General features: G+C 39.3%; 1 protein-coding gene across 2 annotated transcripts in view; it reads left to right on the top strand.

Annotated features, from left to right (window-relative positions):
• LRP6 (LDL receptor related protein 6) overlaps nucleotides 1-17,580 on the top strand; it is a 127,764-nt gene that overhangs the window by 51,203 nt on the left and 58,981 nt on the right. For both annotated transcript variants that reach the window (XM_061476347.1, XM_061476346.1), the window contains exons 3-5: nucleotides 1,390-1,587; nucleotides 12,913-13,109; nucleotides 13,845-13,976. In XM_061476347.1, coding sequence (XP_061332331.1) covers nucleotides 1,390-1,587; nucleotides 12,913-13,109; nucleotides 13,845-13,976 — 527 coding nt within the window. The remainder of the gene's footprint in view (nucleotides 1-1,389; nucleotides 1,588-12,912; nucleotides 13,110-13,844; nucleotides 13,977-17,580) is intronic.

Below are 17,580 nucleotides of genomic sequence, written 5' to 3'. Positions count from 1 at the left end.
ATGAAACTAGCTAACTTTCTTCCCCCCAGCACTTGCTCAGTAGTGTTTAAACATGTGCCGGTATCATAGAATCACAGAATGGTTTGGGTTGGAAAAGACCTTAAGATAATTTAGTTCCAAGCCCCCTGCCATGGGCAGGGACACCTCACACTAGACCATGTTGTTTAAGGCAAATGAATATGCTAACATTATTTAAAACTTGCTTCCTCAGTCTTAAAAGGCATTGCAGAGTGTTTTGCCTGCTTACTGAGTGCAAACTGTGCTTCTAAACATGTTGATATAGCTGCCTGTCTCTAAATTTCTCTTGGGGGAAAAAAAAGGACATGAATTGGTCTTCCATAAAATCCACTTTACTACCTTGCATGTAACTGCTCTGTCTGCTTGTTGTGGTTTAAACCCAGTCAGGTAACTCATTCACTCACTCCCCCCCTTCTTTCCCTCCCCCTACTCCCGGAGGGATGGAGAGGAGAATCAAAAAGAATGCAACTCCCATGGGTTGAGATAAGAACAGTTTAGTAACTTAAGGTATAACACAAATCACTACTGCTACTACCAATAATAATAATGGTAAAGGAAATAACAAGGGAAGAGAATACAACACCTCAGCGCCAGCCAACCGATAACTCGCCCCCCCCAGCCCGACCAAGCACCGACCGATACCTCCTCCAACCCCGCAGTCTGCCAGCCCTTCTGGCTAACTCCTAGTTACATCCTGGGCATGACGTGCTGTGGTATGGAATACCTCTTTGGCTAGCTTGGGTCAGGCGTCCTGTCCCTGCTTCCTCCTGGCTTCCCCTCCTCCCTGGCAGAGCATGAGGCTCACAAAGTCCTTGGCCAAACCAAAACATCATTGTTATCAGCTCTGTTACCAGGCCGAAAGTCAAAACACTACACTGCACCAGCTACCAAGAAGGAGAAAAATGACTGCTACTGCTGAACCCAGGACACTGCTATAAGTCCACACAGCTTGTTGGTTTCCCCCAGTGGCCTGACCCACGTTAAAGAGGCTGTTGTACCTCTGTGGTAGTCTGTAATATCTATCTTCACTGTTTAATGTTGAATTCTGCGATTATTGTCAATATCATTTGGATATCCCCAACATCCTCACTTGACCCAAGGAAAGAAAGACACATATAGAAGTGTAACATGACATAGCACTGTGGGTTTGCCCTAAGCTGGTTTTCTGCAGCTTTTTTTAAAGTAACTTCGTTCTGTTGTGTTTCACAGGCCACTTATACATGTATACCTTACTCCGTAGAACATAGCTCCACGAACTGCAGAACAGAGAGCTCCTTTGCCTTTACTGAAAGCTATAGTCAGTGTTCTAGTTGTAGGCTTATATATGATTGCTGTCTTTTTTTGTCTTTTCTCTTTTTAAAATTATTATAGGTTCATGTATTGGACAGACTGGGGAGAAGTGCCAAAGATAGAGCGTGCTGGGATGGATGGTTCAAGTCGCTCCATTATAGTTAACACAGACATATATTGGCCAAATGGACTGACGCTGGATTATGAAGAACAGAAACTTTATTGGGCAGATGCTAAACTAAATTTCATCCACAGATCAAATCTGGATGGAAGTCATAGGTAAGAAGTTTTTGTTTAATGTACGTAAAGTGGTGCTTTTCTTAGAAGGTGAAGTTGTGTTGCAGGCAATTGTCATGTTAGTGCTTGCAAAATTTTAAGCAGACTAGTGCTATCAGAAACTTTTACCCTTCGCCATCCTCCCCTTTCAAACACTGTGAAGCTGAATGTGTGCTCCTCTTTGGGGTATCCTGTGACTCACAAAGTCTTTTCTCAGGATTAGTCCCATTAAAAAAAAAATCCTAGAATCCTGTTCTTAATTGTGTAAGATTATATAGCAGAATTGTCCCTTTTCAATAGGTATTTTGTTGTTGTGGTATTCATAAATGTAGAAAACAATCTGGAAAAAAATGGATTGTCATATAATAGTATTTCAATTTCATTAATCCTAAGGTTGGGAAATTAGTGAAAAACAGTCTTTACAGTGAGCTATGCTAAAATGACTATTTAACAGTTTTTTAGTGATGATGTAATTATTTTTGATCCAATCATGGCTACTTCTTGATTAAGGGAATAACTGGCACTTTGTATGTATGCATTTATCCCTAATTTGGATGATGACCCTCTTCATTGAATGAGAGAGCTTTGACAAGTACTGTTTGCACACACAAATGAATCACAGTTAGCTTGTGCCCAAGGTATATATACAATTATTTGAGGTATCTCTTTGCAAATTTTTGTGATGTTTCAGGAGGTTTGTCTGGGCATGAAGTACCTTTTCTTATGTTCTTCATTCTGATCTTTTGGGGCCCTGTCCCTTCTTTCACCACAAATGTCAATTTGGAATTAAAAATCAATCATTTTGATAAGATGGGTGTTTTCTGTAGACTCATGAGTTGGAACATAGGCAGCATGCATACAACTGTCCTCTGTCTTATCATGGTATTTATTTTGAATGCTGCACTTTCTTGTAACACTGGTTTGAAAGGTTATGTAATTTTCTCTTAAATTCTGCTTGTTAAAAGACCAAAAGTTCATGCAGTATTTTTGTAATAGTGTTTGATCATAGAAAGTAACAGAAGTTGAATGCAGTTTTAAATTTGTGTCTTTGGATATAAATACTAAAAGTAGCTTTGTTAATTCAAAGCACGGAGATATGGATATCTATTTTGAACTAATCCTTCATTTGCTGTTTCTTTCATAAGAAAGAAAACTTAATAGTACCAAAAAAAGAGAGGAATATTTTGAAGTGATGCTTTCTTTAAAAATGACTACTGATATCATCAAACCTAAAATGTACTACAGTGGCTTTGTCCAACAGGATAATTTGGTAGCTTGTTTTATTATTGAGTCAACCCTTTTCGTGCTCTACTACTTATATGAGAGGGAAAGGCCCACCTTAGTATGACAGCAAACTACTGGAGTCTGGCTGATGCTCTTCTAGGAAGAGAGCGCATGTTGGGTGCTGCGTTAAATGGTGCAGTAGCACCTCTGTAAAATGATGCAGAATGTAGAGATGGGTTGGGGTTTTTTTCTGATGTTAATAGCTTGAAAAGTGTCTAGTGACTAAAAATTGACACCCCCACCACCCAAATCTATGTTTTCCTGCTTTTCCCATGGAGCACAACCTGCCTGTCTTATCTAATGTCTCCAGTCTTTCTGGCTCCGGAGCTACTTTGGTGTTTCCTGCTGGCACCACTGCATTTTCAGTCTTCTTTTTCTACAGACTTCTTAGTGGTTTTTCCCTTAGTGGTGGTCTGTTGCACAGTAGTGTAAATATGCTTGAGTTTGTATTTTGTTTTTATTTTAATGGTGTTTAGCTGCTGGTCTGCCTTTGGTTAACATGCAAATGATTTGTTCTAAAGATGAGGCTGTGAAGGTGCTGATATTTCTTGGTGTGAGAAGCTGATCAAACTTTTCTGGCTACGTAAAGCTGCATCTAACAGCTGTCTTGTGACACGGAAGTCAAGTCACCTGGGTCCTAGCAGGTACCTTATTCTAGAATAAGTTCTCTGGAATTGGTGAAACCTGTAATAAAGACCTATGTACACAATCTGGAATTTTTATTTTTTTCTATTTTATTTTTCAGATCTACTAATTTTTTCTTACACTGTCATTAAAAACAAAGCAGTTAGTCTAATACTTTAAAGTTGTTGGGTTTATTTTTTAAACTGATACTAAAATGTATCAGAAATATTTATGGCAGTGTCCTAATATGTGACCATTTGAGGGGAGAAATTGTGTTTAGATGGGAAAGCACATATGACTTCCCTTAAGCACTCAGAAGCACACACCACTTCTAACAGCACCTGTTTTTCCCTAGGCGTGTGAGAAAGTTCTGAAGATTCAGAAAATAGTCAACATCTGTATCCAGGCATTTTTGTTTTTTTTTTTTATTCTTTGCAATTGCATCACTGGGAGAGGAAAAAAAAAAAAAGAAATAATTGCAGAAGTTAAGCTGTTCTACAGTGGGGTTTTATGTAATTTTTTTTCTCTGCTGTGACCTCTTAGCCTCTGCCTGTCTTAAGAAAAAGATCTGGGGCCATCTAATGGCATTCTTTTTTTTGTTAAATACTGCCTTTCAGTTATTCAGTGAATTCACCTTTCTCAATGTGATACTTTACAGCTGTAATTCTGTATTCTCTTGATCATTTTAATAATCTTTTTCAATAACAGATTTTCTAAGAGTAAAAATAAGCAAAGGCAGTTTCTAATTCTGCAGAAAAAAAAACCCAAAACCCCTTATCTTCCTTTTAAGTGGAAAAAACCCCCAACAAACCCAAGCCTCCATAGCCTTCAGTCTTTTCTCCTAGTTATCCCCATTCCAAAAAATCCCTGAAAATCACTGTATTTTTCTGTAATGGTAAAGCTAATAACATCTGGGGTTAGAAGTCTTTCTGCTTACTTCTCCTCCTCAGCAGCAGTCCATCTGGCTTTCCTGTATATTCCTATGCCCGATGCACACAAACCCTCACCCTGTTTTTTAACCTCCCTCCTCCTTGGCATACCTCAAATGCATCCACAGCTTCTCATATTCCTTCACCCAGTGTTACCCTGCCTGTGCCCCCTGCACATTCCCTTCTGGGTCTGGCAACTCAAGAAATTGTTCCTGGGCAGCTTATTTCAGCTGCTCCTCTTGTCAGGTGGGTCAAATACACCAAGTTTAGGGTCATTCATGTCATCACATCCATCCATTTGTTAAGGAAAACTTGTGAAAAGTAAAAATAATCTTTTTGTGATCCTTGCTTTCCTGGATGGTTGGCCAAGAAGTGCAATATGCATTGGGTATGGAGTTGGAGGAGATGGGTGCTGAACACACAGACCCAGTATGATCAGATAGCTTTGTTTCCGTGTGGAAGATGACACTCTGTGGTTAGGCCAACTTTTTTCCACCACCACCACCTTTTAAAATCCCTTTTCAAGAGTAATTTTCCCTAAAGAGTTAAGAAAGGGGGAGAGGCAAGATCATTGTCATTGCGTGCATAATCTAACTTAAAAAGGACTTTTTGGCTTATTTAGAAACTGCTAATTTTAGTGAATTGTTCTTGATATTTAGGTCATTCTTCTAATGCTGTTTTATATTTATGCTGTTGTTGTTGCTATCTAAATATCTCTTGACTAAAACAGATATTGTTGTGACATGTTACTAGTTTTTCTGGTGCTTTACCAACTGTCAACATGTACTGGAAAATATTTATGCTTCTGGAACTGGAGCTATTGAAGAAATTAAAAAGAAATGGAGTTACATAAAGACATACAGCTTCATAAATATACTATGTTCTAGAACTAAATGATTTTGGTACCTTTTAGCAGAGGAAGCAGGTAAGTAAAGATTTGATTTGTCAAGTTGTTTAGTGTTGCATAACATAAGGTAGGAAAGAGTCTGTAGCGGATAAATGACTGTAAAAGCTTCGTGTAAAGCAGGATGACATGCGTTTTAATTGCTTTGGGGGAAGTGAAAAATAGTTAACAGGAACTAACATCTTTATATCAAAAAGAATTTCAGGGAGTTCAAAGAAAATGTTTTTGTGACTTGGATGGTGAGAGAGAATACGGTGCAAATAGGGAAATATTTTAATTAGTGTCACTGCCGGTATTAAAAGTTTTGAGGTTCAGACCTCAGTGTTCTTAAATTTGGAAGGAGTGAAAGGGAAATATTCTTGGCATATTTCTAAATCTGTGAGCAATGCATAAGTTTTTTGTCTTTTTATTCCTGCAGCCTCACTATCACATCTCTACACCTGGCACTACACAAGAATTAAAATTTAAAGATTTATATGTCAGAGAAGGACATTGATATGCATGGATGCTTTGCTTCTCGCTTGAAGGGGTCTGGAGAGTGGAAGAGTACAGTAGGCAGGTGGGAGGAATATGCAGGGGGAGAAATGAAGCTTTGGGTTTTTTGTTATTATTATTATTACTATTATTATTTATTTCTTTGTCACCTCTTTGGACAGGACCTAGATAAGCTCCCTTTGGACTTGATGAGCCTCTGCATCAAAACTAGTAAGCAGCATGACAACACTGGCAGTAGCACTCAGTAAATATGTGCTAGAGTTGTAAATTCATGAGAGAACTTCTACAGCAGATTTTACAGGGATGATGGATCATTCCTTACCTGCTAGCCTTGGGACTTATTAGCCCTAGCTACTCCAGTGATGGGCTCGTTAGAATAAAGAGGAAGAGCAAGAAGTTGATGACTAATGCCCTTGGTTTGCCAGCAAGAGAAAGGAACGAACAGTTTTTTCATGTCACAATGTAATAATTAAAAAACCAAATTGATGCACAGAAGAGATGGTTTTGGTTTTTTACAGCTCTCGCTCTGCTCTTATCAGAGTGAACAGTTGCTTTTTGTGGGACTAATTAAACAAAACTGAATTGCAGACAGCTCTCCTGTGAGTAGAGTACCCGAGATAGGTTGGCCTGCTAAGGCAGCTCTTGAATTAATTTTCTTTTCCTTTACCCTGCAGCAGCAGTTCTAATTAATAAGTTAACACGTTACTGGCTGAAGGGAAATGCACTTACAAGGTCCCCCAGGAAGTGTTTGTGCTAATGAGATGGGTTTTGAGGCCACTGTAAGAAAACATACTTTCAGCAACTGTCAGAAAGCTGAGAAGCACTTGCGAGGAGGTGAATGTCTTGAGTTTGCACTTGAGCATTGATTTTTCTAGTTTCTGTTTTCAAGCATCAGCTCATGTCTGTCTGCCAGATGATTAGTTGCAGATTTGATGAAACACTAAAAGTACTGTGTCCCTGCATTTAGAAGAGTTTCTTTTTCATTATTTGCGTGTCATGTGTATAATGTATGACATTATGTAGGTATTTTTATTAGGTATAAAATACTGCATTCTGTGTGTATCTTTGTGTGTACTTCTATGAGATAAGCATGCCTAACACCCTCAAGCAGTGAAGAGGAACCAGTCTGTGGTGAAAAGCCTCCTTCAGTACATCACCAACACATTACAGGCTGGTGCAGTAGACAAATAGTGCCCTAATTAAAACTGCTAGAGAATCCTGCGTAAGCAGAATTAATTAGATTACTTGGACACAGAGCCAGGGTGAATTTTTTCGTTCTTCCCCAAGGTGCTTCTGAAATAAAATGCTGGGAAGATGGAGCTTCAAAACATTTGTAGTTGACTGCATGGGATACACATACTCAGTGACTATAGCTAGAGTCAGATCTGTGCATATTTCTAGGCTTAAAAACACGTAGTATGGGGTGATTAGCCCAGGTGGATCAATGGAGCGGCTCATCCATACTGTTTCCCAGACCTGAGATAGCAAACACAGAATTAGATCAGGATCACAGCCCTGGTGAAACCAAAGGAAGAGCAACTTTGGTTAGGATGTATGTAGACCAGTCTGCAGTCAGGGGATATACTGGTGCGTGTCTTCCTAAACGTATCTCCTCCTGCTGGCTTCCCCGTCTCCTCCCCTCTTGCCAGAGGCCTATCATCTGCACTGCCAGGCCTGATGGTTTTTGCCTGAAAAATGACCTGCAGAATGACTTCATTTTGCAACCACCATTTTACTTCCAATTGACTTTTTCAGACTTCCATTGAAGCTGGGATTTGAAATGTCATTGTTAGACCTGGTACTTGTTCCGTATACTTTCTGGAAACACGTGATAATTGTGGCTTCAAGAAGTGGCAAAAGAGATTTTTAAAGGGCAGCATGATACCCCACAAGTCGTGTTTCCTGTTTACTTTCTCAGGGAATTAGAACCAGGCTTGTATTCTGATAGGAATATTTGAACAAGCATTCATGATGAAAATCCAGCTTAGTTTTCCAACTTTGTTTGCAAGTATTTTTGTTAGGTTGTCAGGAGAGAGAACTTCGTAAGCTTCTTAGGGAACTGAAGCTCCCTGCCCTCCTTGGGCATCCTTGATGTGGTGTTACATAGTTGTCCATTGGTCTTCCATCCTGCTTCATGTGATGGTGTGTGTAAGTGCTTTGGCCACTTGATAATATTTTGTATTGTCCCAAGTTGAAGCTCGGTAATTGTTGCAACTTCCTGAATGCTCAGGCATTAAGTAATCTATAGGTAGATGGAGAGAAACATTTTGTGTAAAGTATTAGAATTTGCTTCATGCAAGCCTGTTACATGCTTTCTTTAACATGATGAGCACTAAAAGCAAGGTTTAGAAGATGGGTCTTTACATTTTTTTAATCCCTCATGAAGGAAGATGTGATGATAATCGCCACATAACAACTTTCTGTTTTGTTTTTCTTGCACCAAGAGGAAAAGAAAAACTAGGTCTGATAAGAATGTGGCCCTCAGGTGTCTTTAACTGGAAATTGATCTGGCGTAGCATAAGAAGAAAAATAAACTAAAATTCAGTAAATGCAGATACAAACATCCCTTAAAGACTTTTTCAACAATATATAGATAATCAGCTAGTTACATCTGGTTGGTATGAATTTTCTAGCTCTGTAAGACTGTATTGTCATTGGATACCAATATGGTAAATTTTGCTACAGTATTAAGTATGAAATATTAAGATGAATTACCTTCATTTTTTCCCCTCCAGTCTTCAGTTGTATTTGAAATGGGATTACAAAGACTGATACAAGAGGAGGCTTTTTTTTTTTTCCCTTTCTGATAATGTAGGAGATTGTAACAGATACGGGATCCTCCAGAGAGACACTGGAGAAATGAATTGGAACATAAATTTACCTGCCTTGGAAACTGAGTGCAGGCAACCTCAGAGGTCACCTGAAAGGAGTTGTGCTACTGTGAAGCTGGAATGTTAATGACTGAGAGAAGTACAGGCCAGGCTGGCTGAGTCACACTAGGTTTTCTGCAGGTGTTCTCATCAGCGTTTGACATCAGAGAACTAAGGCAGCCAGAATAGAAGACATTTGGTTAATGGAAAGTGTGTGCTTGTTTATCTTTCTGGAGAAATGCTATTATGTTTCTATATAGAACATCTGTTAAATTCTAGTGGAAAAATTATTTTGATGATATTCTACATTATCTTGATTTTTGATGTCTTTTGGTGTGAAAAATTTAATTTCATCACTATCCTCTAGCTTTGGATTTGAATGTTAGTATTGCTGAAAAAAAAGAAATAAAGGCAAACTGAGAAAATTCTAGTTGAAGGATATGAATTTAAAGTTAATCTTTTAGTCATTTTACTGTTAATTTTTATTTCAAGTGCGTTTAGTCTTTGTCTGAAATGCATATTATCCTGAAGCAGGAACTTTTTTGTCATTGTTAGTATAAAACTGGATAGATTGTCCATGAATTTTTATGTATTCCATTTCAGAGTTCAGTAGCCCCTTTTGTAATGCCTGCTTTAACTTGTTTATTACTTATTACCTTTATCTTCACAAAGTATTTCACAGGCCTCTATAACAGTGTAAGAATAGAACAAAGGTGAATGTATTTAAATTGGATCTACATTTCTTCAGGCAGTAAAAAATGCTTGACTGTAACAAGTTTTTATTGTAATAGCATCTCTGATTACTATGATGATACTATAAATAGTTGTATTTAGGAAATTGTGATACACAACACAGATGGAATTTAATATCTGTGGAAACTGATTGTCTTCTCTTTTTCTGTTTTCACCACCTTTCTCTGCTGTCCTCTTCTGCATTTCCTTCCCAGCCAACTGAACAGTGTAGAGATGGTAATGCTTTAAAGGTGAATTGCCATCAAGATTTTTAAGGCAAATTTGGGTGATCATATGCTTGGCTCAGAGAAGATTATTAGAGTTAGTGTGTGCTTAGTGCCATCTAATATGTAGCCAATTTGCATGTTGCTGAAGCCCTATAGATGTCTCCTGAATGAATAACATTACTCCTTTTCCTCAGTTTTGGTGTCATTTTTTAACAAGACTAATGATACAAGTTTGAAGGAACTGAAGAGCTTAGTGAAGGGTTAATATGATGTAGTGCCTTTTGTTGTTGTACCACTTATTCTAATCAAGCCTGGGCTGAAGGTAGTTGCCACCAAAGGGCTGTCGGGTCACGTTAGTTACAGCTGCAGTGCTATACCTGGTACCCAGGTTGGTGACTGTTGGTGAAGCCAGAAACATGGGGACCTGGCTGATCCCTGACTCTGCATGGGTGCCTGTATAGCACCCTGGAGGTGGGAAGCGCCTGCTTCTATCAGCTCTGGGCAGTAGTTGAGTACTATGCGTGGTGTTCTGGTCCTCTTCATTCAACTGGGTGTATTTAATAAATTACTGCTCAAGGCAGAAGTCAGGGCTCCTCTTCTTACCAGCCAAAACCAGAGCTCTGCAGTTCCTAATGCGGGTTGTACTAATGGGTAACTGCTTCAGACCAACCAACAGGTGATTTCTTGCACACTCTCCCTTTCCCTGTTTTTTAGCACCTCTGCTTTCCAGCCCTTTCACCCCATTCACTATTAGGCTGTGAAGGCTTGTTTAGCCCAGTTCAGCCCCTGCTTCCGTGCTGACACACGTTTAGCTGCTGGCTGCCGTTCAGCAAGGCTACAAGTGCAGCCTGTGGAGGATGTTTGGAGGGAGAAGAGCCCTTCTAGGTTTTGCTGATTGGAAGTGAGCTATCTTCTTGTTTGGAAACAAGGGATATGAAGTATGTGTTACTGGTAATACTCATCTTAATGAATACATGCTGTTGTATTTGAGCCCAGAGCCGTTTTCATGTGATGGCACCTTACATCTGCTCAGAGAAATGATACGAGTTTAAGAGTAATTGCTTCAGGACTGTGGCTGATGCTGCATTCGAGTGCAGTGCTCCTGAATCTTTCCAGATAAGGGCTGGTTTAAATAAGGGTCATAGTTCACTTTATGCATTGTCACATGAATAGATGGTTGTCTGAAAGTTCGGCATGTGTAGCAGCATCTATTGTACTCAAAGATTTATTCCCACTAGGAATGGTGGGTACTAATCACATTTAAAATTCCTCTGTTTTGCTGGATTTTTTTTTTTAAAGTAAATAGCAAGATAAGTCAGAATGCTTCATAAAAAACGTGACTTTTCTTGTGCATGGGAATGCTGTCTTTGGTGCAGGTTCAGTTAGAGTGAGAGCTTTGGACTTACTTTGCTTCTGTCCCATGTGACAAATGTCATCAATTTGTCATAAAGAGTTTAGATAGTCTCCAAGCCTGCTCTAAACTAAAATTATTAAAATCTGAAGGCATTTAGGGTTTGGGGGTGGGGCTGGTAGAAAAATGGTTTACAGAATTAGAATGTCTTTATTCTTAGTAGGGGAGTGTGTTGTGTCATTCTGGGTTCTCTTTTTGGCTGGTAGGTTTAAGCTGTAAATTATATTACAATAGTCTTTTGTAAGATGCTTAGTTGGTGCATTTAATTAAAAGCAAATATATACCTGACTCCAGACAGAGATAAGAAAGAAAAGATAGTGTGTCCTACTTTTGAGTGCAAAATACCAAGAAATAAAAAATTGTTTGGTGCAGAATCGGAACACTAGAATGACAAGTAAGGGAATGTATATGTGTGTTTCTTAGGAGGAGAAAAAAATAGAAGCTTTAAAGATAATACATCTTTTTCCAGAAGCTAAGGTGAAAGAGCAGTAATGACTGCAGTCTCTTTGTACTTGGAATCGTTGGCAGAAGGCACCTTCAAGTTTCTTGCTTTAATATGCACTTCTGTTATATTTTAACAGAAAATATTTGGAAAATAAAGAGTATTTTTGTCCTCTACTAAACCGCTTGGGTTGCCAACTTCTTTCCAGAAGTGATGCATACGGTGTGGGGGTGTTTTCTCAGTAAATACACAGATAATGACTCTCTTCCCTGCAAAAATATGAGGCTGGTGTTCATGGTGTACCCTATATTGAAGGAGTAGTAGAGCTGTCTGCCAGTCCTTCATGCTTTCAGTCTGGGGGAAGGATGGTGATCTCCACTATTCCATGGGAGCTTGTGTACATGGGAACGCACATGCACTCATGCAGTTAAGAAGAAAGGATGTGGGAAGAAGTGCTTGTGTAAATGGTACTTGTGTGGCCCTGCTTTGAAAAGGGTGTTGGTCCAGAGGACCTCCATGGTCCTCTCCATCTGAAGTTTTTCTGTGATTGTGAATAAAATAACCATAAGTAGTGAGCTACTTAATTCTAGTTCTGGGGAACCTGGGTACAGATAATTAGTTTCTACATCACAAGAACGTGGAAAAACTGTCTTCAGTAATGTTTGTGCTGCAGTTTTGTGATGGCTAATGAGCATGTGTTTGTATATATACATAAAATATATGGGTATACTCTTTAATTTTGTTTATGAACCTGGAGACAGGCAGTGACCCAGTTTGCTCAGAAATGATACCATGGCAGAAGATCAGTAGAACTCTGTTTAATGTCACTGCTTATAATAAAAACAATAGCTTAATAATTATCATAATAATGAACCTTGAAAAGTAAGGTTTTCTTTATGGTGAAACTGTTTGCCATTAAGAGTGTTTTTCTGGTGGTTCAAAAGAGTGAAACTGGAGGAGATGGATGGATGGACTGTTAATTGTCCAAATGCTGCCCCTGTTTGAAATCTGCTGAGGCTGAATATAATGGACGTTGTGTATCATCAGGCAGCAGTCAGGCTTGCATAAAATCATCTGGCATTCTCTCTCCCTGCTTGCACATGGTGACACAGAGTCCTACAGGTGTTGAGTGTTAAAGGGGTGCTAAAAATAGACACAGACTTCAGCATGGGTTTCAGCCAGTACCTCTTGACCACTGCAGCATCAATAGGCAGCGTGGAAATAGCACTCCTGTATTGTGCTCCATGTCATTCCCCTAAGTAGGTACACTGTTTTGTTCCCCATAAATACATGGACAGTTTTGATCAACAGTACTTACACTGTAAAGCTTCTTTTCACAAATCTGTGTTCAAGCAAACCTGTAGCATGAACTATGTTTGATCGTTCTTTTTCTTCCCTGTACTCTCTTAGGCAAGCAGTGGTTAAAGGCTCCCTTCCACATCCTTTTGCTTTGACGCTGTTTGGGGACACGTTGTACTGGACTGACTGGAACACACATTCAATCTTGGCCTGCAGCAAGTACTCTGGGGAGGACCTGCGTGAAATACATTCCAACATCTTCTCTCCCATGGATATCCATGCTTTCAGCCAAAAGAGGCAGCCAAATGGTAAGCTGTCTTGCTTTCTTTTTTTAACTGCAAGTTGGAACTGACTTGCAAAAATCTTAATTAGTCTTTCTGTATGGCAGTGGGTGGCTTCACCCGCGTCATGATGCAATTTTTCCGATGCAGAGATTGGGAAAAGACCCAGAGAGAAACCAAATATTCTCTACATTGTTCTTTTTAAGTGCAGAACCCCATCTCTTGCTCTTTTTCTGCCTGCTATCCTGTTGTCGTATTCCTTTTTCTGTTTCATGTGCCATAACTTTAGGCAACGTGGTATTTTTATTTTTAACAAGTAGTAGTTCCCAAATGGAAACTAGTGTTAATTTGGCAGATGACATTAAGCAAGACTAGCTCTGTGTAATAACCACTGTCTTAACCATTGTGTTAATTTACTCTATTTGCATTTTGGTGTTATATATACAATGCTGTACATTCAGCACAGACATGCTGAATAGTTAGTGAAGATGAGAAGCACAGAGCTAAAGTCAGGCTCATGTTTAGAGCTAAGTGCTGTTTCCCCAAGAAAGGAAACGTTCAACATCCGTGCATTTTGGTACCATAAATACCCCACTACTCAGCACTTGGAATTAATTTTAACTTGTTCTGTGTTTATCATTTCCTTCTTTAATCTCTGTTGCTGCCACTGATTCTACCACTCAAATGCCGTATGTGTCTTAACACATGAGATGAGGTCATTCGTTATCAGAAGCATTAATCTGTGTGATTTATGTTTAACAGCTACAAACCCATGTGGAATTAATAATGGTGGCTGCTCCCACTTGTGTTTGATGTCTCCTACCAAGCCCTCTTATCAGTGTGCATGTCCCACTGGTGTGAAACTTCTTGAGAATGGAAAGACCTGCAAAGATGGTAGGCTTTGTTTTTAAAAATCCTTTTAGATTAAGCACAAAGTAGTTTCTGGAGGGAAAGGGTTTCTTCCAGCTTCACTATATAGTGCACATTAGGGGTGGCAACTTGTGAAATCGTGTGTTTTTGTGGTACAGGTAAAAGTGATTTAAAAATGCCCTCTCCTTTTTAAAAAAGAGCCTCATAGCTACCTTCAGTTACAAAATGTTGGTTGCAGTTCTGTGTTTGTCATTAATTCCTTGCCAGTTTTTGGGAGGGCTTTGTTGTTCTCTTTTCTTAGAGAAAATGATACATACCTCCTTCTGTTGTCTCTCATATGAATCTAATATTATTTTTTATGAATTAGTATTTGGTTAATAGGATTGTACAATAAACACAATTGTTGGGTTTTGTTTGTTTTTTTTTTTTGTTTAAGGTCTGTTGTCTGTTTATTATACACATAGACACCTGGAATCTCTTCCAGTTCACATGCATAAAGTTAGGCACCTGCATCTGTATAGAAGACTGAAAAGAATGGCATGTTTTTAGAAGTGTTGAAATTTGTTCAGCCTTAAAACTCAAGATGTCAGGGCAGCAAGCAGTCACCCAAAACTGATTTTAGTGTCTCACTGTGGGATAAGGTATATGATTTTAAAGTGTTATATTCTGTAAGTATTGGTCTAGTGACACTGTGGTTGCTGTAGTACATCAACAGGATCAAAATTAACACTGGGAGATAATCAGCTTGCTCATAAATAACCATCTTTTGTGCAGATTGTCTCTCCGTGACAAGAGTAAATGGAGAAAGAAACAGAAGGATGCAGTAGAACTTACTGTAAATAGGCTAAATAAAATTATATAGAAATTTTTGTTAAATTGTGGTTTTTTTATATTTTAAAAATTCTTATAGGCTTGTCAGCTACTGTTCAGTGATTTCTTCAATTTCATGCTGTTTCATGCTCTCTGCTGATTATTTTTGTGTGGTTATTTGTGTCTCTGTGAACCTTGTTAAAATAGATTGCTGCTTTTATGTGACAAACTCAAAAGCAGCTCCCAATTTAGCCTTGCAGGATCGTTTTTAAGAATTTACCAATACATGCACAAGATGTTTTTTCTGCCAGTACAAGGAACAAAATTTAACAATACTGCTGTGGATTGGTCATATTTAGTCAGAATGTGACACAAATTCACGTGCTTTTTAAAAAATACTTGGCACTCACAGATAAGTTCTTTGTGGTAGTAGATACCTAAAGCAGTTGTTACCCAATACAGGCATATTTCCAAAAGCAGAGTTGCACAAAAAGTCCACGTGGGGGACGGGGAGTGGTGAAGGTTTGGTCACTTGCCAAGCAGAGGTAGAACAGTAAGGCAGCAGAGGCTGAAGGACTAAGAACAACAGTTGGAACAAGCCCTGGAGAGATCTGGAGCGGGAAATTGCTTCCCTTTGACTTATTGCTGATAGGAAAAGGGCCAAGGACTTTTTTTTTTCTTTTTTTTTTAATCCAAGGACTGTATCGTTTTGCTCCCCACATGCTGTGTTCTAAAGAACAGGTCATTGTATCACAGAAGTGCCTGCTTCACTGCTCAAGTTCAGCCCCATATCAGAAGCCAGCTACCAAGCAGTTTAATAGCCCTGTGCTGAAGTGCCGAATGGCACCTTTCAGAGTATCAAAGTAAATTACCAAGGGCAAGTAGAGGAATGGTATTAAAAAAAACTGACAAAAAACAACAAACAAAAACCTCTCTTACGAAAAGGACTTTAACTTACCATGCAGAGATACTCCAAATCAGTTCACTTTTTCAGCCATTCCTTATGTCTCAGAATTCATAACTATTGCTCTTTTCTCCCACTCCCTGAACACAAGAAGTCACATTGTATGTTCCCAGTCAGCCATAAAGTATATTTGGTTCACAAAATGTAGTTGCCATTTTATGAGAAATTTTGTTAACCAATGCAAATTGGTTACAGCATGTTGTCCATCTGTGTGCAAAAGACTTTATACAACATTTATCTTATGCTTGTCAATATGACATTGTGATTTTAACCACCATTCTGCTATTGTGTCTTTCCAAAACGCTCTGACCTTCCCTTTTGAAAAGACAGATGGGTGGGAAGGGGGTGGGGGGAAATGGAGTCTGTGTTTATTTAGCTCAGTGAGCGTTGCATACCACTGCTTCTTGGACTAAGAAGTGAGTTAGCACATAACCCGACTGAAACAACCTGCTCAAACTATGCATCAGATCCATTGCTCCTACTTTGGTGCTGTGCAGAGCTGACTTCTGGGGGGAGTGTGAGGGAGCTTTATGCTCAGCATAGAGAACTGAGCTTACCCCAAAATAACGAACTATTTCTGGCTGTTTTTTCACATCTCTTACTGAAGAGAGGTGCCTGTGCTAGGTTTAGGGCTTTTGCAAGTGACGTACAACCTTCCAGAGCTCTTCAAGGCAGAAATTCAGTGGACTTTCTTCTGAAGGCTTCAATTACTGATCTGGGGAAGCAAGGAGAGCATAGCAGTCAAACAGAGTCAGACTAGCTACAGACCAGATTTTGAGATGTAAATCTGTATGTGTTTGTGTGTTGCCTTCCTTTCTTAGGCTGCTCAGTGACCCTGGGGAAGTAAGTTTTATTTTCTCTTTTTCAGGTGTGCGGGGTGGAGGGGTTTGTTCTGGATTCTCTAGGCTGTTTTTTTCCCTTTGTACTTCCCTTTTACTATCTCTGCTGTGAAAGTAGAGCTGAACCCTGAGAACTGAACATTTTCACCTTGGATCTTCTCAGTATATATCTATTATGCCAAAACCCTGAAGCACTGAGTGATTAAATCTCCATTTGCTATTAGGACATGTACATGACTGTGGGGAAGGAAGGAAGGAGGGGAGGGGTGATGTACAGGTGAAGAAAGGTGAAAATGTTCAATGCACTAAAATCATAGGTGCATTAAAATCAGACTGGTTCCTAAACTGCATTGTTTCATGCTGAAAGGAGCCTCTTTGAGGAGGGAACTTCATTTCGTGCTGCGCTTTTGAGAGCACTGGCCTGGACTGAAAAGATTTTGACGGGTGAATTTTGAGTGTATGTTTGTGGTGTTTGCAGTGCTTGGCATTGACAGATGATCCTTGCAGCCAAAGGTGAGGCTGGCTGACCCTCCCTGAGCAGTTTCCATGACAACCTAGCATTTTTGGATTATCTTGGTTTATAGGAAATCTTTTCCTCCCTCCCCTTTCTCCCAGTGTTAGTTTCTTCGTTTTTGTGGGTTTTTTTTCATTGCACCTTAGAGGAGTGTTACCATTTCTTGTGAGAGCTATGAATATAATACCCTCCATTTAGAAACACTTCTCCGTAGTATTTCAGGAAAGAGTAATAACTTGGAATACAATTAGCTATTTTGCTCATAACAGATAATGCTGGCTGGTTGTTCGTGTCTTAATCTCTATTCCTCTTACAAAATAAAACAGCTAATAACTGAGACATGGGCTTGTAGCAGAGCTCTTAGGCTCCCCCACTGCCTAGGTAAAAGTTTGTAAATTCCTGTTCCTCAGAAGAGAGAGGCAGAATAAGCAGTTTTCGTGGCCAGCTATTCCTTAGTTAAGAATGTACTAAGAGAAGAGTCCTGTCTGAGCACCCAGGCAT

This window comes from Pezoporus flaviventris, unplaced genomic scaffold (genome assembly GCF_033815535.1).
Source record: "Pezoporus flaviventris isolate CSIRO_AGI_PZ_B2104156 unplaced genomic scaffold, CSIRO_AGI_Pfla_v1 ptg000096l, whole genome shotgun sequence".
NCBI classification, from domain to species: Eukaryota; Metazoa; Chordata; class Aves; order Psittaciformes; family Psittacidae; genus Pezoporus; species Pezoporus flaviventris.
This window is presented reverse-complemented; position numbering and strand designations above follow the sequence as displayed.